This window comes from Castor canadensis, chromosome 13 (assembly GCF_047511655.1).
Source record: "Castor canadensis chromosome 13, mCasCan1.hap1v2, whole genome shotgun sequence".
NCBI classification, from domain to species: domain Eukaryota; kingdom Metazoa; phylum Chordata; class Mammalia; order Rodentia; family Castoridae; genus Castor; species Castor canadensis.
In genome coordinates, this window is record NC_133398.1 from 7,730,681 (window position 1) to 7,758,626 (window position 27,946).

Consider the following 27,946-nt stretch of genomic DNA (forward strand, 5'->3'; position numbering starts at 1 on the left):
GCCGCCGGGCCCAGCCAGCCCTGCGCCCGCCACGCCTCGGGCCGCACCACCTTGCAATACGCTGGGAGTTGTAGTCCGCAGTGCGCCGAACAGCACGCTGGGAATTGTGGTCCGCGCCGCGCAGACCCGCCTCTCCTCGTACAGGCTGTCCCCTTGCCCTTTCTTCCCAGGCTTCCAGACCTGAGGAAAGCGCCCGCTTCCTCAACGTCATCCGAGAATTTGAAGCTAGTGCCCAGGCCCCAGCAGAATTTAAAAAGACCTAGCGACACACACAGAGCAATGACCACTGGGCGGTTTCAGACAGAGGTGAACTTTAGACAGGCCTTAGTAATCGGCTCTGTGGCGCAATGGATAGCGCATTGGACTTCTAGCTGAGCCTTGGAGTGGTCATTCAAAGGTTGTGGGTTCGAGTCCCACCAGAGTCGAATTTTGGTGGCTCTTTCCTCCCTTCTACTCCAAGTTAGAGCCTTTGTAAGGTTCAAGAAGAGCAGCAGGGATGGATTTGGAAGGCCCTTAGTTAGCGTTAGCCTCTGATTGCACTGGACCCAGAAGAAAATCAGTTCTCCTATAAACCTAGGATCTTATTTGTCATGCTTTCTGCCTAGCCCTAAGTGATAGTCCAGATTCCCAACCTGTGGGGCTCAGGTCCTCTAAAAACCAAGTTAGTGAATGTACAAACATGTTGGTCATCCACAGCTGCCACTGCTCCTTAAACAGATCCCTTAATCCCTTAGTCCAATGAAAGTCTTTAAGAGAGGGGAGAGAGGGGTGGTTTTCAGGGCCTACTTAAAGGGATTGAAGATGAGATTTTGGTCTGCTAAGGATTTAGACCTATTTCTTCTGGACTATAGGGTGTATCCTTTTGGAGGACCTAGGTAAATTCAAACATCACCTCCTCCAGGGCTATTACATTCAGGATGCAGTGTAATCCAGTGGCTATGGACATTACTCCAACGGACTGGCTTCAAATTCTCAGTACAAAGTTCAAAATTTGGGGCTGGGTACATAAAGTATCACCATATCTCAAAATTAACAAATTCAGAAAGGGCTGGTGGAGTGGCTTAAATGGTAGAGTGCCTGACTAGCAAGTAGAAGACCCTGAGTTCAAACCCCAGTAATGAAATTTTTAAAAAGGTACAAAATTCCAGTTTCTCCTTATATATTAAACTAAACATAGAGGAAGCTGGGTATGGTGGTATATATCTATAATCCCAGCATTCAGGAAACTGAGGCAGGAAGATGGAGAGTTCAAAAGCAGCCTGGCTACATAGTAAGATCCTGTGTTAAAAGGAGGGTGGGGGCTGTGCTGGCAGAGCACCTGCCTAGCCAGCATGAGGCCCTGAGTTCAAACCCGAGTACCACCAAACAACAAGGGGGGAAGGGTGGTTTGGTGGCGGGGGAAGGGTGGTTTGAGTGTGTGCCTAGCACAACGGGAATTTTTGGGTTCCATTCCCAGTATCAAGAAAAATTAAAAATAAGGAAATAATAAAAATGGGAGCATGCTAATAATGATTACCCCAAAGGTTTGGTGTGGAGATTCATAAGGAGCATTTGAAGTAGTGTTTTTGTGTGTGTGTGTGTGTGTTTTTTCTGGGGGATAGTTACTGGGGTTTGAACTCAAGGCCTCATATTTGCTAGGCAGGCGCTCTATCACTTGAGCCACTCCGCCAATCCTGTTTTTGTGTTGGGTATTTTTGAGATAGGGTCTCTCAAGAGGTTTGTCCAGGCTAGCTTTGAAACTTGATCCTCCTCATCTCTGCCTCCCAAGTAGCTAGGATTACAGGCATGAGCCACTTGTCACCTGGCTTGAAGTAGTGTTTGATGTATTTATTGTAGCTTATAGGTTCATTGACTACAAAGAACACACAAATCAAAATTCAGATGCAAATTATATCTGTTTATATTTACAAGGCTTAGGAAGTACCAAGATGCTCAGAAAATGTTTTCTGAATGACTTAAAGGGAGAATGAATAAGAGACTATGACTTATCCACACCAGGATCCATGGGTAAAAATGTGATTATTTCTAAATCAAATGTTGAGGTCATTTGCAAAGGGGACAAGTGAGAGTTTGGAGGAGGGCAAGTGATGACCAGTCACTTGCTGTCTTCCAATCACTTGTGACACATTTAAAACTAAGGTGATAACCCACTAGACATGGCCAGGCCTTAGTTGGGGAAGCAGAAGACATGGAGTTGCTTAGTCTGGTTGGACACAACCAGTCTCAAATAGGTGATCCCTCGTTCCAGTGCTTGCTGTACTTGTGGCGTAACACTCCACATTACTGTGATTATCTGCTTTGCATTCCAGTGATACATAGCTGGGGTACACTCCCAACCTCAGCAGTGAGACTTTGGGCAAACCACTCTCCCCACAGTGCCCCTGTTGAATGGCAATACTGTCCTTACAGCCCTGACTCCTGTGGCATGACACATATATGCACATCAGTCTCTTAGCTTGAGGCCGGCACATGGAAGGCCCTTAGGTGGCCTCACTACCTAGCTCCAAGGCCAGGAGCACTGCTGGCCCCATTACTGCAGAACTCCAGCATCCGCATTCAGCACATGGCCTGAAGATGTCTATGAAGTGACTGGAGACTGGAGGGCTTACACATCAGGACACACTGTGTGTGGGGGGATGACAACTGCGGTGAGAAGAGTAACTGGCTAGGCCTGTGTGTACCAGCCCAGGACCTAATCCCAGGGGCAATAAAGAGCCCAAGAACTCAAGATCTGTGCAATCAGGACAAGTTAGGTTCCCTTAGCCCCCAGCCCACGTGTGATCCCAGTAAGTCTCCAGGGTCTTCACCTTGAGATAAGACTACCATCAGCCACTACTTGTAGGTTTATTGTGAGGACTGAATGAGGTAGCACCCAAACATCAATTTGTTTAACAATGAGGTACCAAGCCCCTTCTCTGTGCTGCCTCAGATGGAGTGGTCAGGAAAAGCCTCTCTGAGGTGACATTTGAGCAGACATGTGAATGACAAGGCACTCACCATGTAATAACCTGGGGACAAAGTGCTATTCCCAAGGGCAGGAAGTAGCTGGGCTTGATCGTGTGCACCCATAGTTTCAGCTACTCCCAAGGCTGAGTCAGGAAAATCTAGACTTTGAGGCCAGCCTGGGCTACACAGGGAGACTGTCTCAAAAATCCAAAAACCAAAACATACAAACACACAAAAGGACCCTTGGTCCTTTCTCTGCAGCTCTTTTGTACTTTACTTCAGGAAACCCCCAAACCCTAGGAGGCAGGCCTTGTCACTATTACTGACATGATAAAAGCGGGGCTCAAATGCAGAGGGAGGGGAATTGCCCTGGGTCCTCAGTTAGTTAGGGATTTCAATCTGAAAATGCCTTACTTCAGACCTGAGGAGAGGGACAAGCAGCTGAAGTTCAGGTTGGGAGGGAGCTTCACCCTCAGCGCTGGGAAGGCCCAAGGCAACACTGGGGCAAGGAGGACAAGCAGACACTAGTCTGATGGGAGCCTTTATTCAAATAGCCGACTCTCCTCCCTCCTGGCCCCCTCTTGCCAGCTTTTGGCACTTGATGTAGCTCTCACTCCTGTGAAGACACCTCACCTGACCCAGAGAAAACCCTGGCTGGCAGGGAGGAGTCCTAAATAGGGGCTTTGGATGTAAGCATTCTAGCATAATCCTAAGACAGCTGATTCTTGTGCACAGATACCTCTCCTAGCTCCCCTGGGAGCCCCACTGACCTGCCTGCTCCCTCCTATGCAGGCCCTTAAAACCACACAACAGTGGTTATGACAATTATGATAAATGACATCCAGAAGTCAATGTTCAGAGAAGGAACAGAGGCAGTGGCAATAGCCCCTGTGCCCTGAGGAAGGCAGGTCAAGCCCTCCTAGTACAAGTGGCTCAGGCTAGGCTAGGCCAGGCCAGGCCCTGCATCTGCAGAGGTGGCGCCGTGATGCCCAGCTCCTCCCGCAGGGCCTTCAGGGGCTGCTCCCAGCGCCGCTCATAGTACAGGTTGAGGACACATGGGGCCCTGCGTCCATTCTGAACTGCCCATGGGATCAGCTCCGAGACCAGCACTTGCAGGCTCCTGTGGGGTAGTGGAAGGAAAAGAAGACATAAAGTCACAGGGCTCAGCATTTAGTGTGCATCTGTGCAGTTAATCCTCCTTCAGACCTAAGCAGGAAGGAGGCGCGGTGAAATCTTGTGCCCTAAACCACACATCTTGAACACACCAAAGCTTGGATTTAAATATAGGGCTATTGAAATGGAGGTGTGGTTCACATGGTAGAGTGCTTGCCTTGTAAGTGCAAAGCCCTGAATCCAAACTTCAGTACTGCCATAAACAAACAAAGAGGCGTATTCAATTTCAAAAACCAGTGCTACCTGCCTTCCACAGGCTCATGTCATTCTGACCCTGGGGTCTAGGTTTTGTTCACTGTCCCAGGCCAGTTCCCTTTTCTACGTCATTCTTCCACCTTTGTTTCCTGGACAGCCTTTCTGGGTATTTGTGTGTGTGTGTGGGGGGGTGTTGCTCAGGGCCTGCACACCCTTCCCTGTTTCTTGGAGCCCTGGCCATTCTGAGTTCTTACCCCCCACACACACACTTTAAAACTTACTGAGCACTGAGACGGATTGGTCCAAAGAGTGCACCCAGGATGCACATGGGCAGGCCAGTCTGCACAGCCTCAAACCACTTCACCACGATCTCTCCTGGGGGTCAGGGATGAGAAGTGAGCAGGTGCCTAGAAGGGGGCCTTGCCCTTCCTCCATATCCACCGGGCCATCTGATAGGTGAGTGGTAGAGACAGATAAGCCCAGGTCCCATCCCACAAACAGCTGGCTGCAGTGTCCTGCCATCAGCTACTCTCAGGCAGAAGACTTGGTATACTTACCCAAGATGTTGGTGGGCATCCCCAGCAGGGTGTGGAGCATGTCGTGCACCTCCCGGTACCTCTGGATCACATATGCTAGCTCCTCATCGTCCACGAAGCGGGTGGGTGCTCGGGTGTCTGGAGAGACCCTCTGACAAACATGATCCTCCCCTAGACCCATTCCTGACAGTTCCCAGGGCCTGACTGGCCAGCCCCTCCTTGACTCTCAACCACTTCCACCAAACTCCTACCCCATCTGAAAACCCTGCTGACTATTTCTGCCCAAATCTGCCCACAAGGGAGGCCTCAGGCAGGGAATGAGATGATTAGCAGCACCCGGGGGGCTACAAATGTGTAGCTTGTTAAGACTCTAAAGCCCCTAGTGGGAAGGGAAATAGGGAGTTATTTTTTGAGACAGGGTCTCACTATGTAGCTTAGGCTGGCCTAGAACTCAGAATCCTTCTGCCTCTGCCTCTCAAATTCTGGGATTACAGTTGTGAACCACCATGCTCAACTTGGGGAGTTGTTTAGTGGTTACAGAGCTTCTGTTTTGCAAGAGGAAAAAGTTCTGAAAATCAGAAGGGAAGTAAAGAAGGGAATATACTTAATATTACTTCACGCATACCTTTTTTTTTTTTTGCTAAACTGGGGTTTGAACTCAGGTCTTCATGTTTGCTAGGCGGGCACTCCACCACTTGAGCCACACCTCCAGTGCATTTTGCACTTATACTTAATATTACTAAACTACATATTTAAAATGTTAAGATGGTAAATATTATGTCATATGCCTTTTTATTAAAACCACAATAAAAAATAAAAAACAGGGACCAGGCAAGGTGGCTTACACCTTTAATCCCAGGTACTTTGAAGGTGGAGATTGGGAGGAGAATGGAGGTTCAAGGCAAGGGGGTGAAGGGTGGGGATGGAAGGTGAGTTATCAAGATACAACTACAACCAATAGCTGGGCATAGTATCCCATGCCTGTAAATGATTACAAGAGAGGATGAAGGAGGCATAAATAAAAGGATTAAAGCCAGACGCAGGTGGCTCACACCTGTGATCCTAGCTACTCAGGAGGCAGAGCTGGCCATTTTCCTCACTGTTGTAACTCTGGTGCCTTGTCCAGGGCTGGATGAATAAGTATCTCTTGAATGCTTGAGGAAAGGGCCAGCTCTGAACACTTCCCTGACCCCAGGTAGGGATAGACTATGCTCCCTTACCTGACCGTGTCTTTCTGAGTTCGTAGCAGAACCCACATACAGTGGGAGCAGGCTGGTCTGAGGCATGGCCTTAGACTATCTGAGAAACCAAGGAATTTGAGGTCTTCATTGCTTTGGGGCTTGCTGGCTCAGTGTCATGTTTGGTCTGATTCCTTGTTGGGCCCCAGAACCTAATTTCCTCTGTAGTTTACTTGCTGTGTAAAGTGGGATTGATTATAGTAATAGCAACTACTTTGATTAAGTACCTACTAGGTGCCAGTCCTGTACAATGTCCTTTACGTGTACTGTCAATTTCATAATAATCTAGGAAGTAGATACTATTATTAGGCTCAGACATAGGTAAGATAAACAAGGTGCTGGGCTGGCAGAGTGGCTCAAGTGGAAGAACGCCTGCCTAGCAAGTGTGAGGCCTTGAGCTAAAACCCCAGTACTGCCAAAAAAAAAAAAAAAAGAAAAAGTAAAATAAGGCTTAGAAAGATAAAATAACTTGCCCAAGATCACATAGCTAATAAAGTCACTGAGTCAGAATTTGAAACAAAGACTGTTGGATTCTACAGTCAGTAACTTTGACATCCTTGTAAGTCAGCCATGTAACCTTTGATGGCAAAGGTTAGGGGTTAGGTCTCCTAACTTCAAATGGGGGTTGCCTAGGGCTATAAAGCTGGGAAGAGACAGGGTTTTAACTCAGGCTCTGCTTAACTCCATCTTGATACTATGAGATCATCACACTCTTACCAATGTCAAGACTCAGGTAAGATGGCCTCGCCTTGAACCTTTAGCTAAATCTCATTTGGGATAAAGGTGTCCCTTCCCATTCTGTGGGCTGCTGGTTTCCTTGCTGAAGTGTCACAATGACATCATGTTACCATACTAGTGCAGTTGCTGGGTAAGGTGCCCTGGGTGGCTCTGGTAAGACTCCTGCCTCCTCTCCATTCCATAGCAACAAGACTAAGGCTGCCCCTCCCTGGGCGGTACTTGGGGCAGGTCACCCTGGCAGGTTTTGCGTGGTGAAACAGCTTGCATTCTAGTGAAAGATGCCGCAGATGGTAGAAAATAGGGTGGGTGATTGCTCTGCCAAGCTATTGTATTAGGAGAGGGTGAGGGTCAGATCACTATCTTGGGAACAATGCCCCTCTAGAGCAGTGGTTCTCAGTTGCTCAGCAGGGGACATCTGCAATATCTAGAAACATTTCGGGTTGTTACCACTTGGGGGATTCTACTGGCATCTTGCAGGTCAAGGCCAGGGATGCTGCTAGACATCCTGTAAGACGCAGGACAGTCCCACAACAAAGTCATCTAGCCCAAAGCACTGGTAGCACAAAGGTGAGGAACCCTGTTTTAGGGTAACCTTTGGTCCCCCTTCTCCAGCCTGGTCCTGAGCCAGGTTGTAGAGCTACTGGAGAGGCACCCAGAGCATGTGCAAGTGATGTGAGGGTGAGGTAAGATGGCCCAGATGTATCCTAAGATCTTTTATAAAATCAGGTCATCTTACTATCCTGCTCAAAGTTGACAGCTCCTATTACAAAATACTGATTCCTTCCCAAAGCCTTCAGGGCCTGGGAGGCCCAGCTGACCTTCCAGCCTACTCTTTGCCTTTCCCCACTCGCTCCTCTGGTACTGTGTGTGTGTGTGTGTGTGTGTGTACGGGGTATGGAATCCAGGGCATCGTGTGTGTGGGGGAGCAGGAGTTATGGGGTATGGAATCCAGGGCCTTGTGTGTGGGGGGGGTATGGAACTCAGGGCCTCGTGTGTGTGTATGTGTGTCACTGGGATGGAACCCAGGGTCTCATGCATGCTACATATTCATCCCACGCTGAACTTACTAATTTTCTTTGAAATACACAGAGTCTTTGTACCTGCTGTTCTGTCTGCTCAGAGTGTTCTTTCCAGTTTCCAGAGACCAACTCCTAATTTTCCAAGTCCCTTCCCCTGGCCACCTATCAGAAGTGGCCACATTCTCCCTTAGTCCAAAGTTGTCCTGTATCACATTTACTTGTTTTCTTCGGAGCACCTATCTGCTAGCATGTGAGCTCCACAAAAGCAGGTTTTTTGCTGCTTTTGTTCACTGCACCCCAACAGATGACAGCAGTACCTCATACATACTAAGTATTCAATGAATATTTTCTTTTCATTTTTTTTCTTTTATTCATATGTGCATACAATGTTTGGGTCATTTCTCCCCCCTTCCCCCCACTCAATAAATATTTTCACCTGAATTTTTTTTTTTTAGAGGTATTAGGGTTTGAACTCATAACCTCATGCTTGCTAGGCAGGTGCTCCACTATTTGAGCCAGTGTGCCAGTCCTTTTTTGTGTTGGGTTTTTTCAAGATAGGGTCTTACCAACTATTTGCCCAGGCTAGCTTTAAACCTCGAGCCTCCTGAACTCTGCCTTCTGAGTAGCTAGAATTACAGGCGTGAGCTACCAGTGCCCAGCTTTATCTGAATTTTTACCTTATTATTATTATTATTTGTGGTACTGGGGTTTGAACTCAGGGCCTCACACTTGCTAGGCAAGTGCTCTATCACCTGAGCCACTCTACCAGCCCTTACATGATTTTTTAAAGCCATTTTATTATCTACCTCTCCAACTAGACTACAAGACCCACAGGACAGGGACAGCAGATGCTTCGGAATGCATGAGTGAGTTCTTCAGTATTTGGGGACTTCCTACTTCCACCTACCATCCTCCCTATCTGGGGCTGAAGCATGCCACACTTGTCACACTCTAGGGAAAGTAATGTCCCTGGACCAGGGGGATACAGTACAGCAGTTCAGAGCATGACCTGGGGTTAAACACTGCCTCCAGTAAAACTGGCTATGTGAAATTAGCAAGTTGCTTAACTACTGAGCCTATTTCCCCATCTACCGAAAGAGGTAATCACAGAACATACTTTGAAGGGTTGTTGGGAGGACCCACCAAGTTTGTGAATGACCCTGGCATTTGACACACAGTGTGAGGTTAATAAACACTAGCCAGTACTGTCATTTGGAATGATGTTCCCAGCACATTTGCCCATCCAATAAAAATGACAAATAGGCATGAGACTGAAAAGCACTCTTGCCCATGGTGGCAGATCAGGGATCCTCATGCCTCAGATCACTTCCATGCCATTCCTCTGCCCTTGGTGACTACCAGATTCCCAGAAGCTGGAAACTTACATTCACATCCAGGAACCGGAGATACTCGCAGCCAAGGGAGCCTTCAGGCAGGCTCTGGAGCTTGCCCAGATCAAGGGTGGACAGTGAGATCCGGGGACGTTCCCTGAAAGGTGGAAGGCAGGACGTGGATATAGAAGGGTATCAGCAAAGGCAGTGAAAGGTCCAGCTGGAGAAAGTGAGGGATGGGGGTGGGGACACAAGGCAGCAATTCGGCCATGGCCCTGATGGAGCACCTGCTACTGTGCCAACGACTGAGGAAACTCCCACAAAACAAGGACGTGGTTGCTGCTTGCATGATGTGGGCAGGAAAGGAGCCCTTGAATATGACCATGGTATTCACAAAAGGTACTGTAGGAGAGGGGTACAGCCAGCATGTTATGGGAGTTTAACAAAGGCACAGACCCCCATGGCTGGCACTAAGTTGAGTCACCACATTGCATAATCCAGAGATTATCTTGCATACACATGTATGTGCTTCTGGAGTTGAACAGTGCCCAGCCTGTGCAACCATCCATGGTCAGCCTATTAAGAAAAACTCTCTAGAGAAAGAGGACTGACACAATGTGACTCTATAAAGGTCAGGATCCCTAGAGAATGCCCCCAAGCCGCTAGGCAGAACTGGGACCTACTGTAGGATCTGAGCTCCCTCTGGATCCCTCCTCATCTGGTCCCTGAGGACCTTCAGGGTGCGGCATCCTGTGGTCTCGCCCAGAACGGCTACCATGTCTGAAACAACAGAAATGGGCACAGATGGGAGATGTGATCTAAGCAACCTGACCTGGTCTGAGCCTTAGTTTTCTACATAATAAAACAGGGATGATACCTACATCTTAGTGATAAGTATCATGTTAAATGCTTAGCAAATCACCTCGCACAGCGGCAAAGCCTCGATATATTTATAGCTATTAATCTTTGTGTGTGTCTGTGACTGGGTTTTGAAGTCAGGGCTTGCAAAGCAGGCACTCTACCGCTTGAGCCACACCTCCAGTCCATTTGCTCTGGTTATTCTGGAGATGGGAGGTCTCGCGAACTACTGGCCTCGAACCGCAATCCTCCCGATTTCAGCCTCCCAAGTAGCTAGGATGCCACTGGCACCCGGCTGGAGGCTCAACTTTGACAGAGGTTGTGACATATTCAGGCTTCCAAGGCAAGGACTCCTCGATCTCTTGAAGCCTCCGCCTGAGCACGGAGCACTTCCTTACCGTGGCGGTATGGGTTGTAGAGCGCCATTCCCGCGGAGCCTGCGGCCAGCAGCGCCTTCTGCAGCGGAGTGGTGGGTATGTGGTCCGGGTATAGCAGGCCGGCGCCATGGCTCCCGGCCCGGAAGGGCACATCTGCAGGGAAGGAAAAAAGCTGAGGTTAGAGGAATCCGGCTCACACAGGCTCTTCCCGCCTCCGCCTGGGTCCCGTCTCCACTTACCTGTAGCAGGCCGGGGACCGCCGAGGAGCAGGCGGAGGGGGCGCAGGGCCTGGCGTAGCAGCGTCGCCATGGCAGCGGACTTCCGCTAGCGGATGGGCGGGGCAAAGCGGACTTGCGACATTCCTCTGGCGACGCAGCGCCCAAGCACTCAAGAGACCTTCCGACGACGCTGTCTGTGGCTTTTTGAGGGGAAACGCAGTATGGACAAGAAGGAGAACTATGCCTAAGTATGAGAAGGAACATACTCAACCTGTCTACTGCCTCTACCGACTTAAGAGTCTCCCCATTTCCCTCAGCGCTGAAAGGGTCTCCAAACGCGTCGTAACTATTCTAGCTTGGCGGCTCGACTCTAGGCCCTATTTTCTCCTCCACGTCACGTTTTCCCCGAGGACAATAAGATGAGAACCTCTTCCGGCCGCGGAACATGGCGGCGCCTACCGTAAGGACCACATTTGGGGTAGGACCGCACGGCACTTCCGCTCAGAGCCCAGCTTTTCGGCGGGCGGGGACCGTGGACCTAAGGTATGGGGTCTGCTGGCCTGGCGCGCCTCCACGGGCTCTTCGCGGTCTATAAGCCCCCGGGATTAAAATGGCTGCACCTGCGGGATACTGTGGAGCTGCAGCTTCTGAAGGGTGAGTGTTTCGAACCAGACCCACGATCCTGCTCCGGTTCTTCTGAGAGTCCATCTCTGCTTCTGATCCTTCCTATTCGCATGTGCGGAGCGCTTTCCTAACCATCTGTTCAATACACTTCATTACTCCTCACTTTCCGTTATTTTCAGCTAGGGAAACTGAGTTAGTATCGCCCATTGTCACACGGTATTTGAACCCAAGACTTAACTACTGGTATTCTGTGCTCTACATGGTTCGCTTCTGTCTTCTACATCTTCACTCTTCCCGGTCCCTTTTTCCCCAGGTGTTCAGACAGAATTGACAATATATTCTTACCTGTTTGCATTCAGGTCTGAACGCTGGGAAGCCTCCCGCTCCTGAACATCGCGTTCGCTTCTTGCTGGCCCCTATGGAAGGCAGCGAAGAGAAGGAACTGACTCTCACAGCCGCTAGTGTGCCCACTCTCACCAACCACAGGCTGGGTAAAGCAGATTCAAGCAGGATCCTGGGTGTCACTTCCCAGGAAATCCTTGGCCAGATCAGTACTGAGATTCCTGTCCCAGACTCTTGAAGGGCCATGGTGGGGATGATGTGAAGTTTGACCAGGGATTGTCAATCTTTCTTGGAAAGGCACTGACTCTAAATATTTTAGACCTTGCATGCAGGCCACGTGGTTTCTGTTAACAATTGCTCAGTTGTGCCATTGTAGTGCAAAACAGCTGTAGACAGTGTGGAAAGGAATGAACCTGTGTTCTAATAAAACTTTTATGATTGTAATGTAAAACACTACAGACAGCAGGGTATGTGCCTGTGGTCCCAGTTAACTAGGGGAACTGAGGCAGAAGGATCTCTTGATCCTGGGAGTTCTGAGCCATCCTGAGCAACACAGAGATCCTGTCTTTTAAAACCAAACAAAACATAGTTTTGTAGTTTGCTGACTCCTCCTATTCTAGGGCTTCAGATAGGAATTGAGACCTTAGGTAAAATTCTTTTTTTTTTTTTCCTTTTTTTTTTTTTTTTTTGATGGGACTGTGGCTTTGCACTTGCAAAGCTAGAACAAAATGAACTGGAGGTGTGGCTCAAGGGGTAGAGCACCTGTTTTGTAAGCATGAAGCCCTGAGTTAAAACCCCAGTCCCACCAAAAAAAAACAAAAGAGCAAGAGAGAGAGGCATATCTTGGGGTGACATAATCTGTTTTCTTTTTTGTTTAATTGTCGTGCTGGGTGGTGGGAGTATTCTCTTTTCTCTTAGCACTTACATAAAAAGCTGAGAGACTGACTAGGACATCCATCAGCAGGAGCTAAGCAGGGAACCCCACAAACTTGATCTGTAGTGTTATGACCAGTCCTCTTGAAGCTCTCACAGGAGAGTGATGATAGGCAGAGTAAGAGGCCTCTTGGGTTGCCTTTTCCTGGGTCCCAGGAACTGAAGAAACCACTCTGGGCCCCATATTCCAGCCTGAGAGACTAGCCTGATCCTAATTTGGGCTCCATGTAGCTCCATTCCTAAGAGTGAGGTCATCACACAACCCATCCTTGAGGCTTGATTAGGTGAGGAAATGGACCTTGTTGTTTCTTTCCAGTACACGGACCAGCATTCACCAGCCTGAAGATTGGTGTGGGACACCGGCTGGATGCCCAAGCTTCTGGGGTGCTTGGTAGGTGATGTGGACAGCCTGGGGGTGCAGTGCTAACAGCTTGGGGAAGGATCAGGGGGCTACCAAGAGCCCAGCCTACTTCTCACCTGACAACCACTTTTTTTTTTTTTTTTTTGGCAGTACTGTAGCTTGAACTCAGGGCCCTACACCTTTAGCCGCTCCACCAGCCCTTTTTTTGTGAAGGGTTTTTTGGTTTTTTTTTTAACATAGAGTCTCTTGAACTATTTGTCCGGGCTGGTTTTGAACCACAATCCTCCTTATCTCTGCCTCCTGAGTACTAGGATTATAGGCATGAGCCATCAGTGCCTGGCTGTTTTTTTTTTGTTTGTTTGTTTGTTTGGGTTTTTTTTGGCAGTTACTGGGGTTTGAACTCAGGGCTTTGTGCTTGCTAGGCAGGCACTCTTCCACCCGTGTTTTGTTTTGGGTATTTTTGAGATAGGGTCTCTCAAACTATTTGCCCAGGCTGGCTTTGGACTGAGATCCTCCTGATGTCAGCCTTCCAAGTAGCTAGAATTATAGGCATGAGCTGCTAGTGCCCTGCAAGTCTCAGTATCTTTTACCAGGGCTAGAACTTGAAGTCTTTCTGCTCTGCCTTCTAAATAGCTGAGATTATAGGCATGCACCACCATGCCTGGCTTTCAACACAGCAACCTTCTCAGGTACATACTGTGTGATTTTTCTGGATGAAGAAAGTCAGGCCTCAGCTTAGGTGATTTGGCCTGCCCTGTAGGGCTAGGGAATGCCCCTGGTCCCAGGGGGACACCATCATTACATTATAGGCCAGCCATGTATGTGACTATCTCTTCTGGCTAGGGTCTGGATGTTGCCGGAGCTAGGTACACAAAGCCCTGAGTCATGAGCTAGGGTCAGGTGGTAGCCACATTTTCCATCCTCAGCAGTCTTGGTCCCCTTGTCTTGCTTTCTGGGACACAGGCAGGCAGATGTGATATACTCCCTCCATGTTCACCCTCTCCAAGAGTGAATGAAGGATTGTTCCTTTAGCCAGAGAGACAAACAGATCAGGAGAGAGGCAGGAAGTGGCCACAGTGGCCATTGCTTGTTTGTTGGGCCTTGCTTTGTGTATTGCTTCCTTCTGTTTGCACAACACTGACAGGCATTAGACAGTGTTCGTTGTTTTTGTTTTTATGGTACTTGGGTTTGAGCTCAGGGCCTTATACTTGCCAGGCAGGTGGTCTGTCACTTGAGCCACTCCATCATCCAGCCAGTGTTTTTACCCGTTTTACTAATGTAGAGCTCAAGGCCCAAAGAAGTTAAAGGTTACACATAGAGATACCCCAGAATTTTTTTTTGGTAGTGCTGGGGTTTGAACTCAGGGTGTCATGCGTGCAAGGCAGGTGCTCTACCACTTGAGCCATTCCACCAGCCCTATTTTTTGTGTGGGGTATATTCAAGATAGGGTCTCTCGAACTATTTGCACAGGCTGGGTTTGAACCTCAATCCTCCTAATCTCTGCCCCCTAAGTAGCTGGTATTATAGACATGAGCCAGCAGTGCCTGGCTGACACCCACATTTTGTTGGTGGTGGTTATTTTTGGTTTTTGGTTTTGTTTTGCTTTGTTTTTGGTGGTATTGAGTTTTTGTTTTGTTTTTTTCTCTTTTTGGCAGTTCTGTGGTTTGAACTCAGGATCTCACACTTGCTAGGCAGGCACTCTACCATTTGAGCAACTCTACCAGCCTTTCTTTTGTGTTGAGTATTTTCAAGATACTGTCTTGAGAACTGTTTGCCTGGGCTAGGTTCAAACTGTGATCCTCCTGATCTCTTTCTGCCTCCCAAGTAGCTAGGATTACACATATGAGCTACCAGTGCTCATTTATTTTTGGTTTTTTGAGAAAGGGTTTCTCTGTGTAGCCCAGGTTGGCCTAGAACGTGTGATCTTCCTGCGTGCTGAGTAGCCAGTATTACAGGCAAGTGCCACCATGCCTGTCTCTTTTGAGTGTATCAGAATCCTGTGGGCAGCTTGCTAAGGATCCCAGGCCCTTCCCCACAGGAGTCAGATACAGTATGTATGGCTGAGGCCTAGAAAGCTGCATTTTGACATATTCTCAGAGAAACACTCTCAGTCCCTGCACAAATTCTCCTTGTCCCCTTGCTGGCTTTGGCAGCATCAGATGAGGGAGTATTCTGATTGTGGGGAGTGCAGATTCCCAAGGGAATGGGAAAGGGATACAAGATGAGGTTGGTTGCCTGCCTTTCAGTGCTCGGCGTGGGACATGGATGCAGACTCCTTACCAACATGTATCACGCTCACCTCACAAAGGTACGTGGTTCTGAGGACGGTCGTTTCTCTCTTGGTCCTGTCCTGGGGGAATCACTAGCAGGATTCTGGTGCTTGGGATTCCATAGGAATGCCCAGGCCATCAGCGACGTCTTTTTTTATAGTCACGTCCTAGGGAGACTAATAATATGAGACTAACTGCCCGCATTATCATATGCTGATGACTCTGCTGAACACTGTATGTAGATTCCCTTGTGCAAACCTCACTACTTCCCCTATTGTTAATCTCATTATACAGATGAGCTTACTGAGGCTCAGAGCGGGAATGAAATCTTTAAGACTTTAACAGCTGAAATTTGGGCTGGCAGAGTGACTTAAGCAGTAGAGTCTAGTAAGCATGGGACCCTGAGTTCAAACCCTAGTACTGCCAGGAGAAAAAAAAACAAAAACAAAATAGAGCTGAAATTTGTGCCAGCAGAGTGATTCAAGCATTAGAGCATCTGCCTAGCAAGTGCGAAGCCCTGATTTCAAACCCCAATCCTACCAAAAAAAAAAAAAAAAAAAAAAAAGCTGGGCCTGGTGGAGTACACCTGTCATCCCAGCTACATAGGAAGCATAAACAGGAGATAAAGGTCCAGGCCCATCTGGACATAAATGAGATCCTATTTGAAAAATAAATAAAGCAAAAAGAGCTAGGGGTTTGGTTCATGTGGGACAGTGACTGCCTAGCAAGTGCAAGGCCCTGAGTTTAAACCCCAGTACTGCCTAAAACAATTAATTACTTAATTAAAATAAAATCGGACTAAGGATAGTTTCTTCCCTTTACAATTACTTTGAAGATTAAATTGATAGTTATATGTAAAGTCTTAGCACAATCCTGGGCACATAGTACATTTATTGTCACTGTTGTTGCCATCTCTGTCCTCACCACTGTTAACACTCTCACTTATGGAAGAAGCAGTCGTCAGCTGTGCAGTTAGAAGAAGGAGAATTCCTAGGAGCAGGCATCAAGGCTTGAAACCTAGCCCTATTCAGAGAGAGAAGAGAGGCTCACAGGGCATTCTCGGCATACTCTAGTCACATTAGGCTGGGGTGGCTGCAGCACTGGAAGGTGAAATAGCACTTTCAGATTGGCCCTGGCACTGTCCCTAAGTCAGGGGGAGAACTGGGTACAAAGAGAGCAAGTGAGCTGCCCAAGACCCCACAACAGAGCCCCAACTTCCCAGGACAAGGGAGCAGCTGGACAGGAGCTTCCTGAGGGGAGACTGGAGGCCTCCACCCCCAACCTCAACCTTGCACCTCCTCAGCAGCAGGCTTGTGGGGACACTGACTGGATCTTCCTGTCCCTGCCCTTGCAGGATTACACAGTGCGAGGCCTCCTGGGCAAAGCCACTGATGACTTCTGTGAGGATGGGCGGCTGGTGGAAAAGACGACATATGGTAAGAGTCCGGGACTGCCACTGCCTTCCTCTGCATTTGTTTCCCCTTGATTCTTCTCCCTACCCAGGCCACAATAGTGCCTGCTCAGTTATTTTTAGCACACCAAGCTCAGGCTGGGAGGTGCTTACTAAATTTGCATGGATAGATGATGGATGACGGGGGTGGATAGAGGGTGGATGCATAAATGGATGGATAGGTGATGAACATTAGATAGATGAGAGTGGATGAATGGATGATGGATGATGGGTAGATTGATGGATGGAGGGTAGGTATGGGTGGATGGATGACTGGTGGCTCACTTTTCATTTCTCACTGTGCCTGTGTTCTGAGTCATTCCATGGGATCTGTTGAATGTGTTCATTTGACAGATGGTTTTGAACACCAACCAGTATCAGACACTGGGGGGACATACGATCAATCAGATGGGGTCCCCAATTTTGGTAAACTTGGCCTCCCACATACTCCTACACTTAGAAGGTAGAAAATGTGTTAAAGTGATCGTGGTGCCGGTGGCTCACGCCTGTAAGCCAAGCTTCTCAGGAGGCAGAGATCAGGAGGATCATGATTTGAAGCCAGTCTGGGCAAATAGTTCATGAGCCCCTATCTCAAAAAAATCCACCACAAAAAGGGGCTGGTGGAGTGGCTCAAGGTGTAGGCCCTGAGTTAAAGCCCCAGTATTGCACACTACCTCTGGCCTGACTCTATATATTTGCACACTTAGATATATGTCAACATTCAAAAACACCTAGAAAAAATTGTCAAGTTTATACTTCTGGTAAGGAAGAAGCCCAAATTTGGGAGATGGGTAGAGGTGTTTATTGTTATTAATCTAATTTATTGATTGTTGTTTTGGTATGATGGGGTTTGAAGTCAGGGCTTTGAACTTGAGCCATGCCTCTGGTCTACTTTGCTCTGGTTATTTTGGAGGTGAGGTCTCATGAAGTAATTGCCTGGCATTGGACTGTGATCCTCCCAATCTTAACCTCCCAAGTAGCTAGGATTATAGGTGAGAGCCTCTAGCACCCAGTGTTATTTGTGGGGTTTTTTTTTTTTTCCATTTATTCATATGTGCATACAATGTTTGGGTCATTTCTCCCTCCTCCCTTTCCCCCCTTATGTGTGGTTTTTATTTGCTTTGTGGTTCTGGGGTTTGAACTCAGGGCTTGCACTTGGTAGGCAGGTGCTTTATCATTTGAGCCACAACCCCAGAGCTAATCTAAATTTTTTTTAAAGAAGATTCATTTATCAGTTATATAACTATCAAATACAGTAAACGTCAAAAAACACCGGGTGCTAGGAAAGACAAAGGTATAGTCCCCATGCTGCTTGCAGAGCTTGTGGGCCCCAAGATCCTGCCTCCTGCAGTTTGGAAGTCCCCAGGTTTGGCTCTTAAAGTCCCTGAAGGACCAGGGCCAGAGCGCTCCTATTTCTTGTTGCCTGGTTCTGCATTTGGGAGGATGGCACCTTTCCTCCCAGGGCCCCTGACATGGGCCAGGGCTTAAGAGACCTGGCTTAGAATATTGGGCAAGTCACATTAGATCTTTGGTCATCATTTCCAGATGTTCTTTTTTTTTTTTTGTGAGATTGGTTGGGTTTGAACTTTGAATTCAGAGCCTCATGCTTTCTAGGTAGGCACTCTACCACTTGAGCCATTCCACCAGCCCCTTCCAGATGTTCTTAACCTGGAATCTGATAGCTTCAAAGGATCTGTGATCGCTCGAAAATGTCCTCACAATGCTAAGTTTCCATGTTTCTTGCTGAGAAGAGGGTCCAGAGTTTTCATCAAGACTTTTCTCAAAGACCATGGCACCCCCCCCAAAACACGCCCAACCCCCAAGGAACCCCTCCAAGGATGGGGCTGGTTTAGACAGAGTTTTCCAGTTTGCTATGGCCCAGCCTCAGGGGGCACCTGTATACAGACGCCCCTACCATCCCCTACCCTTCCACCCCATGCCTTTTCCAGACCATGTGACCAGAGAGAAGCTGGACAGGATCCTAGCGGTGATCCAAGGCTCCCATCAGAAGGCCCTGGTGACGTAAGTGGGATCTTGGCAAAGATGCTAGGACAACAAGAAATGCCTTAGGAGCTCCCTAGTCTCCACCCACCCTGGGGCAGATTTCTAGGATCTTGTTTACAGAATTCAAAACCAGGTGGAGCTACCCATTCCTCCCAGGGCATGCAGAAGTGTCTCTGGGTGCCAGGCCTCGGGATGGCTTCTGTGGAAACCCAGGAGGACCAGAGACTCCAGGGCCCTCTTAGGGAGCATGAGAACTCATGAGAGGAAACCAAGGATTCACATCATCCAGGCACAGGGCTAGGAGCTTAGGCCCTGGCAGCAGCCCACTTGGGACTCCTGACTCCCAGATATCACTGCCCTTGTCTGTAGATGGGACAGAAATTTCCCCTGCCTTATGAACACATGCTGAGGACTTGAGAGCATCAGGCAGATAGCTGAGACCAGTGCCTTTAAGGTATAGAGGGCACAGCAGAACAGCCACCTGAGGTGGGAAAGCTGCTGTTATCTGAGAAACAGTCCAGGGAGCGTTGTTTAAAAGATGAGCAGGAGCCAGGCCCAGTGGCAAGTGCCTGTGGTGGGAGTGCTTGGACATGAAACAGCCAGATGTGTTCAGAAGCTGGCAAGGAGCCAAGCACAAAGGACAGGAAGTGCTGGGGAAAGGGGCCAAGGGAAGTGGAGACCATGGATGGGTCTGAAGCATCTAGTGATCTATGGTCCTGTTCCTGGGGACTCTGTGGAGGAACAGCCAGGGAAGTAAAGTTGGAGGCAGGGAGTAGACTACAAGGATGGTGCCCGATGACTACCTGGCAGGCCTGAATGCAGCAGGGACAGCAGTGCAGCAGGTTGATGTAGGCACGAGGAGAGAGGAGACTGGAAGGATAACTGGACCACGTGGGTGTTGGGACCTGTGGGGGGCATGATGTTGAGGTCACTTGGGTTGGTTTGTGAATGAGGTGCCTGCAGGATGCCTGGCTGAGATGCTGGAGAATGGACTACAAGGAGAGCTTAGGAGCCATCAGCTGGATTATAGGTGAAGCCAGAGGGTATGGGTAGAGGCTGCCTTCAGTGTCTGGAGGGGCTGAGAGGCTGCTCCGAAGGTGGCTGGAGGAGCAGGGGACAGCAGGGAATGTGGTGAGTGAGTGAGAACAAGCACCTTTTGTGGTGGGGTGGGAGACCCCACAGCATCCACCCATTCTTGCCCCTCCTGCTCTCCAGGTACTCCAACCTGGACCTGCAGTCCCAGGAGGCCTATGAGATGGCAGTGAGAGGTGTGATCCGGCCCATGAACAAGTCCCCGATGCTCATCACTGGCATCCGGTGCCTGCGCTTCACACCTCCAGAATTCTTGTTAGGTGGGTTGCCCAGGAAACTGGAGTGGTGAGAGTCGCCCTGGAATGCTGTTCTCTGGCTTGGCCAAGGCCGGCATATACCAACCCTGATCTTCACTGGTCAAGGCTTTGGGGGCCAACTTCCTTCCTGTGCTGACCTGAGCTTGACCAAACCCAAAGCATACAGCAAATGCTGTTCTGTCTCCTGCCAAATCACCCTTTGAAGCCAAACTTTAATAAGCAAAGGTTATGTCTAGCAGTTCATATCCAGAGCTGTTTAACATTGTTATGGGCCCCTCAGACACCACCATCACCTCTCCAGTCTCTTCCAATCAGTCCCTCAGGATCTTTGTTCCTTCTTTGTCTCCATTGGTTCTATTAATAAGGACTCATTTTCTTGAGCACTGATGGGTACTCCCGATGCTAAGCACCGTGTATAAATGATCCCTTCATTCCTCATAGCAGCCATTTTATAGATAAGCAGTGTTCATCTAAGACCAGGGCTTCTCAAACTCAAACTTGTGCATATATCACCTGTGGGTCTTCTTAAAAGGCAGGTCCAACTCAGCAAGTGCTAGTTAGGCCTGAGCTCTGCATGTCTGACACACACCTAGGTCCCACAGGGCTGGCCCTTAGGCTGTACTCTGCATGGCAAAGCCTAGAGTGCTTAGCTGACTTGTCAAGTTGTTATGCAGTCAGAAGGTGTCCAAGAGGTTGTGGGTCCAGATCAGCCAGTCCCCCGGTGCTGTTTTGACTTCCGTGTCCATGATTGTGTGTCTCTGGCAGAGGTGCAGTGTATGCATGAGACACAGCAGCAGCTGCGAAAGCTGGTACATGAAATTGGCCTGGAGCTAAAGACCACTGCTGTTTGCACCCAAGTACGGCGCACACGTGATGGTTTCTTCACGCTGGATGATGCCCTCCTGAGGACCCAGTGGAACTTAAACAGCATCCAGGATGCCATTGGTGCTGCAGCCCCTCGGGTGGCTGCAGAGCTGGAGAACTTGAGGCCAAGGTTAGATACGCAAGAGCACCCCAGTCCTGGCCAGCCCTGGGACTCTAAGGGCCCAAGATCCACCTTGGGGCTTGAGAGCTGTGCAGGGCATTGAAAGGTCAGGCAGCTGGTAGAACAGTGGGCAGATAAGAAAGGCTCCGTGTTCATGAGCCAGAACTGATGTCTGTGCAGAAAATGAGAGTAAGGGGAGTTTTTCTGTGTAAGACATAAAACTCTGAAGCTGATAGTACACGCCTGTGATCCCAGCTACTTGGGAGAGAGGCTGAGGCAGGAGGATCATGAATTCAAGGCCTCCTGGGCTACATAGCAACTTCCACACCAGACTGAGCTACGTGGTGGGACCTTGTCTCAAAAATAAATGAAAACAAACAAAAGAAATGACAGAATATTTTTAAAAGTGAAAATTAAAAGAAAAAAGAAAATCCGTAATACACAAAGAGCTCTCTGAATTACGAATAAGAAGACAAGAAAACTGGGCAGATGATGTGTATCAAAAGAAATCCAGCTGGACACATGGCTCAAGTGCTAGAGCACCTGCTAGCAAGCACAAGGCCTTGAGTTCAAATCCTAGCACTACAATAGCAATAACAAAATGAGACTGCACTTTGAACTCAGGGCTTGCAAGTGCTGTACCGTGTAAGGCACACCTCCAGTCCATTTTGCTCTGGTTACTTTCGAGATGGAGTCTCATGAACTCTATTCCAGCTGGCCTTGAACTGCAATCCTGATCTCAGCCTCCCAAGTAGCTAGGATTACAGGCGTGAGCCACTGTGCCCAGCCTCCACTTACCTGTTAATGAAAGACCACAGATGAAAATGAGATGCCTTGCCTTTCTGGCATGAGAAAATTAATTAATTTAAAAAATATTATGTAGTATTGGTGATGAAGCAAGAACATGGGCAGTCTATAGAGTTGGTAGGAATATGAAACTGCGCCCTTTAGGAGTATTTCATTAGTGTATCAGAATTTAATACTCCTGCCCTGTGACCCAGCAGTTTCACTTTTCCAGCCTGGTTTGACAGTTACTGCCCTATAGCTCTTTATGGCTGCCTTGTAGCAGCAGAAAGTGCAGGAAATGTGATTGCTGTTCCTCAAGAAGGGACTGGTTGATAAATACAACACGTGTGGCACTTTATTCTTAGCCATTTTTCCTGCCAATAATTTTATTTCTCCAGGCTTGACCCACCTTGGCCTCATGTGTTTTGTATTAGTTTATTTATTCCTCCCACTGCCCGCCCCCCCTTGAGGTAGAAGGAGATAATTGGTCTCCATTTTCTTTTCTCTCTCTAAGAGAGGAAAGCACTGAAATACTTTTTTTTTTTTTTTTTTCCCCTTTCAGTACTGGGGATTGAACCCAGGGTCTGTGCCCTAGCAATTTAGCTAGGCCCACAGCCCTGGAAGATCTCTTGTCCATGTTGTTACCCTTGGAAACAGGCCCAGGCCACCCTCTCAGGGTGGCCTCCACAACAGCCTGCAGCTTGGAGGCATGCTGAGGAGCTCTGGCTCAGCACAGTTCTGGTTGTGAGGTCTTGGACACTCCGCCTCCTCCTCCATGAAATGGAGATGCCAATTTTGTCTATCGTTGGCGTGGTTGTGGCAACAAATGAAAACAGGTGACAGGTGCGTTTCCTACATCTGCACATCTAAGGTTCTGTCTGCCTGTGAGCTGTTGGCCTGAGGCACTTTCCCTCTTCCAAGCACTGAGTTCACAGCTAAGATTGTTCAAGGTAGAGTCAGGCCTTCCCCCTCCTGTTCCTGTGGCAGAGAGGTTTCCCAGCTAGGTACCTGACAAATAGGAGCTCAGCCAGTGGAGCCAGTGAATAACAGTAGTTGTAAGTTATGCTGATAGTGACGAAACTGGCCATTCGTGTCTGCAATCTTTCTTCTGATGCCTCATAACTCATTCTTCTCATGAGCAAAACAAAAACAGATGTCAGTATGGAAGCGCCTAACAAAGTACCTGAACAAGGTCAAAAGCAAGGGAAGGCTGACAGATAGCCACCAAGAGGAGCCTAGGGTGACTGAATGTCGTGTCTTCTGGGTGAGGTCCAGGAATGGAAAAGGACAGTAGGGCAAAACACATCTAATAATAAATGTAAATAAACTGTGCACTTTGGTTAGTAACAGGATGTACAGATACTGGCTCTTTAACATATATTACACTGCTGTGAGACATTAATACCATAATACAGGAAACTGGGTGCTGAGTCTGTGGGAATTCTTTGTACTGTCCTCAGTTTTTTCTGGAAATTACTGTTCTTAAAAAAAAAAGTTGCTGGAGTGGCTCCCTTGGTGGCGTACTCTCCTAGCATGTGTGAAGCCAGCAATTTGGTGTCCAGCCCTGAAAACAACAAAAATAGTTGCCTGCCTGGTGGGGTATACCTGTAATCCCAGCATTCTGGAGGCTGAAGAGGACAAGTTGTTGGACAGCAAGGGCTACATAGCAGGACCTTATCTCCAACCCACGCACTGGAGGCTCATGCCACCAGCTGCTTAGGAGGCAGAGATCAGAAGATCATGGTCTAAAGCCAGCCAGGGAAAATAGTTCATGAGACCCTGTCTTGAAAACCATCACAAAAAAGGGCTGGTGGAGTGGCTCAAGGTCTAGACCCCAAGTTCAAACCCCAGTACCACAAAAAAACAAAACAAAACAATGGGCACTGGTGGCTCACTCCTGTAATCCTAGCTACTCAAGAGGCAGAGATCAGGAGGATCGAGTTTGAAGCCAGCCCAGACAAAGCAGGCCTGCCTGGCAGAGTGGCTCAAGTAGCTAGAGAACCTGCCTAAGAAGGATGAGGACCTGAGGTCAAACCCCAGTACGGCAAAAAAAAGAAAAAAGAAACACTCAGTAGAGACCAACTAGGGACTGTCTTTTCCCCCTTGTGTTCAGAATAACAAAGTACCACAAACCAAGTGGCTTAAACAATAGTTTATTGTCTCCATCTTGGAGGCTGGGAGTCCAAGGTCAAGAAGCAGTAGAACTGGTTCCTGAAACTGGGGGGTCATCGGTTTCCCCAGCTTCTGGTAGTTTCCTGTTGACCTTTGGCGTACCATGGCTTATAGGAACACCCCCATCTCTTCCTTCAGATTTAAGTGGCGGTGGCCATGTCTATCTGTCTCCCCATTTCCCTCTTTTATAAGGGCACCAGTCAAATTAGAGGCTCATCCTGCTCTAGTAGGCCTTTGGCCTAATTACATCCACAGCCACCTAGATTCCAAATATGGTCACTTCTGAGGTACTGGGAGTTGGTACTTCATTCAAATTTGGGGAGACACAACAGGTGGTTTAGACATTTACCTGTGCTGGCCTGGTGCTTCTCAGAGCACTGTTGCCTTTTGACCAGGAAATTCCCCAGAGGTCAGGGCAGGCTCCTTTCTCCCCTCCACTACCACCCTGCTCCACAGCAGCAGCACTTCTACCCCTACTGCAGTTGCCCTGCAAGTGATACTGTGGTTATTAGACACTCCTCTTTAAGAATTGGGAGGATACAGATGGGTGCTGGTGGCTCACACCTGCAATCCTAGCTGCTTGGGAGACTAAGATCAGGAGGATCTCTGAGGTCAGCCTGGGCAAATAATTGTGATTCCCGTCTCTAAAATAACCAGAGCAAAATGGGCTGGAGGTGTGGCTGAAGCTGTAGAGCACCTGCTTTGCAAGTGTGAAACCTTTAGTTCAAACCCCAGTCCCACCAAAAAAAAAAAAGGGGGTAGGGTGGGGGAAGACTGGCTTAAGTGGTAGAGTGCCTGCTTTGCAAGCACAGAGTCTTGATTTTAAAATCTCAGTCCCACAAAAAAAAGAAAAAGAATTTGCAGGATACCTAGGGGCTACTGCTGCTACCAGTACTCCATGGTGCCAGCTGGAATGGCACCCAGCAGTGCCCAGGGAACCTAGCTATCCCTCTCCACAGCCTTCTTCAAGCAGCTCTTTTTCACCTGGGTTTCCTCGCCTTTCAGATGGGACAATAATGCCAGTCCCATACAGGTGACAAGATGAGCCTAATGCTACAAGGCCAATACAGAAGAACTTGCCTTGTATCAGGAAACAGCATTTAACATACCTGATCTCATTTAATCTTCAAACAGACCCAGGGATTAGTCTCTATGGGTATCTTTGTTTTATAAATGAGAAATGAGCAAGAAGAGTGCAAAGGACACCCAATACTGTGGTAGGAATTATCTCCCAAAAATTCCTCTGCAGAAATCCTTACCCTCGGTGTGGCTCAAGAGGTCAAGCACTTGCTTTGCAAGGGTGAAGTCCTGAGTTCAAATCCCAGCCCCACCAAAAAACAAAGAAAAACAAAAACCGGAAAATCCTTACCCTCAAAGACATGGCATGAAAGTGACTAAGTCACAAGGATGGAGCCTTCGTGAACGGCATTAGTGCCCTTATAGAAGAGACTCGAGGGCTGGGGCTGGGGCTTAGGAGTAGAGTGTTTGCCCAGTATGACCAAGGCCATGGGTCCCATCCCCAGCACCAGGGGACCGTGGGGTGTGAGATGCCCAAGAGAGCTCACCTGTCCCTTCCCCCATGTGAGGACCCAGTGAGAAATGGGTCCTCACCAGACACAATCTGCCAGCCTTGATCTGGGACTATTACCTCCAGAAGCATGAGAAGTAAATCACATGTTTATAAGCCACCAACCTCATGGTATCTTGTTACAAACAGCCCCAAAAAACTGTAAGACACCCAGCCAGTAGCACAGAGCCAGGGACCCAGTTGGCGCTGTCTGGCCCCAGAGTGTGGTGGTTTAAACCACCCTTTGTCCTGCTTCTTTTGAACTCAGTCCTCCTCCTGAGGTGGTTGTCACAATAGTCTCCATATGCATGAGCTCTGCATCCTTGAATTCAGCCAATCATAGATCAAAACTACTCAGGAAAAAAAATTGTGTCTATACTAAACAATAAAGTGTAACAGCTGTCTACAAACATTTTGTTCCATAGAAGTCATCAAGAGGGGACTTCAAGTATGCAGAGTATGTGAAGGTTATGTACAAATACTAGGGTGCTTTATGCAAGGGACTTGAGCCCCTCTCGGTTTTGGTTTCTGCAGAGGGTCCTATGACCTGTCCCCGTGGATACTGATCAACTTTAATAATAATATTATGCTCCCTCCAAAACAATCTTCTTTTGTGGCCTTCTGCTTGCCAGGCAAGCACTATACCAATTAAACCATGCCCACGGTCACTCATCTTTTAATGAGTGCATATGTAACCTCCCAGAGATTTCTGTATGCGTGTTTATAGATGGGAAGTTCCACAAGGGTGACACATAGTCTTGTTCACCACTAAATCCTAGCCTCAAGAACATAGTAAACTTAGTAAAAATATTTTAAGAAGTGAATATCTGAGCCTGAGCTGGTGCCGGTGTCTCACGCCTGTAATCCTAGCTACTCAGGAGGCTACTCAGGTCCAGTAGACCCTATTTTGAGAGCGTTTGGAGGTTTTAATGGGAGCACAGCTACTCGTATACCCTTGACCAAAGAACAGTCCTCCTCTATTGGGAATGGTTGTCCTCTTGGACCGGGCACACAGCTTTGGGAGGGACACACATGGAGCCGTGAAGGAGGGAGGGGACACCCACCTAGCCATCCAGATCAGCTGAGTCAACCCTGGTGATCAATAGGGTGACATATGTCGCAGCCAGATGGCTGTCACATCCCAGGAAGCACTATCTTGAAAATACCCAACACACACCCAAAAAAGGGCTGGTGCAGTGGCTCAGGTGGTAGAGTGCCTGCCTACCAAGTGTGAGGTCCTACGTTCAAGTCCCAGTACCGCCAAAAAAAAAAAAAAAGGAAATGAATATATGATCTGGAGGTGAAGCTCAAGCCACAGAGTGCATGTCTAGCAAGCACAAGGACCTAAGTTCAAACCCAAGACCTGCCAAAATTAATTAATTAATTAATATCTGGGGCTGGGCATAGCTCAGTGTTAGAGTGCTACCTTAGCAAGTCCAGGATCCTGGCTTCAATTCTCAGCACCACAAGAAAACAAAACAACAGCAAAAGAAATGAATGCTGGGCACTGGGCTCAGGTCTGTGATAAGGGGGATCACAGTTCGCAGCCAGCCCAGGCAAATAGTTCCTATCTTGGGGAAAAAAAAAATACGTCACAAAAAAGAGCTGGTGGAATGGCTCAAGGTGTAGGCACTGAGTTCAAACCCCAGTACTGGAAAACAAAAAGAACACCTGGCCCTGTATAATAGTACATAGCTATAATCCCAGCCTCTAGAAGGCAGAGGCAGGAAGGTGGCCAATTTAAGGCCAGCCTGGGCAAGATCCTATCCCAAAAATCAAAACAACAAAGAAATTCCTATATATCAGTGTTTGGTAGATGTTTATTGAATGAATAACACTTTTTTGGCAGTATGGGGTTTTGAACTCAAGACCTCATGCTTAGTGCTCTACCACTTGAGCCACTCCTTCAACCCTTGGGTATTTTCAAGATAGGATCTTGTGAACTATTTGCTCCAACTGGCCTTGAACTGTCCTCTCCTTCTGATCTCTCCCTCCTGTGTAGTATGAGCCACCAGCCCCCAGCTTTTGTGTGTGTGTGCTGGGATCAAACCCAGGGTCATGCTTAGCCACTGAGCTGTCTGCCAGTCCCAGTGGTTAACTTTTTAACAAAGTGAAAATATAAACAATATGTTGCCACTTGCTTCTTCCACTTAACAATAAGGCATGGTCTTTTTCTCATGTTGCCCACTGGGCCTCGGAACCCTTTCCTCCAGACTTCATGGAGGTAAGCCTAGAGACACAGGGGCTGTACATGAGAGAGGGCCTGGCTCTACATAGGCCCTGACCTCTCCCTCCCCATTGAGGAGGAAGTGACTTTCCCAAAGGCCTGGGTTCCAGCCAGTTGACTCAACATTACTGAACAAATATTTGTCTGGTACTTGCTATTGTCATAGGCACCAGGAGGACATCATCAAATAAAACCACTCAAACCCAAAGTCGGGGAGAGGGAGTGCAGAAAAAGGGTTCCTTGAGTG

The 27,946-nt window shown here is 48.2% G+C and overlaps 2 protein-coding genes and 1 non-coding gene across 3 annotated transcripts; 2 read left to right on the top strand and 1 right to left on the bottom strand.

Moving 5' to 3' along the window:
* The first annotated feature begins 333 nt into the window (after positions 1 to 333).
* Trnar-ucu (transfer RNA arginine (anticodon UCU)) lies at positions 334 to 425 on the top strand. Its single transcript is given in 2 exon segments — positions 334 to 370; positions 390 to 425. It is a non-coding gene; the product is annotated as a tRNA-Arg (tRNA).
* A 3,049-nt stretch (positions 426 to 3,474) lies between these two features.
* Coq4 (coenzyme Q4) lies at positions 3,475 to 10,789 on the bottom strand. The gene is made up of 7 exons (XM_020164307.2): positions 10,651 to 10,789; positions 10,433 to 10,564; positions 9,860 to 9,956; positions 9,231 to 9,333; positions 4,872 to 5,001; positions 4,596 to 4,689; positions 3,475 to 4,066 (listed from the first exon to the last, which is right to left on the bottom strand). Exons 1-7 carry the CDS (start codon positions 10,718 to 10,720, stop codon positions 3,880 to 3,882), a joined length of 813 nt encoding a protein of 270 aa, XP_020019896.1. The 5' UTR covers positions 10,721 to 10,789; the 3' UTR covers positions 3,475 to 3,879.
* Positions 10,786 to 26,754, top strand: Trub2 (TruB pseudouridine synthase family member 2). Its single transcript, XM_020164304.2, has 8 exons — positions 10,786 to 11,283; positions 11,613 to 11,744; positions 12,845 to 12,919; positions 15,136 to 15,197; positions 16,514 to 16,595; positions 18,559 to 18,631; positions 19,829 to 19,965; positions 20,728 to 26,754. Exons 1-8 carry the CDS (start codon positions 11,175 to 11,177, stop codon positions 21,048 to 21,050), a joined length of 993 nt encoding a protein of 330 aa, XP_020019893.1. The 5' UTR covers positions 10,786 to 11,174; the 3' UTR covers positions 21,051 to 26,754.
* Positions 26,755 to 27,946: the final 1,192 nt, after the last annotated feature.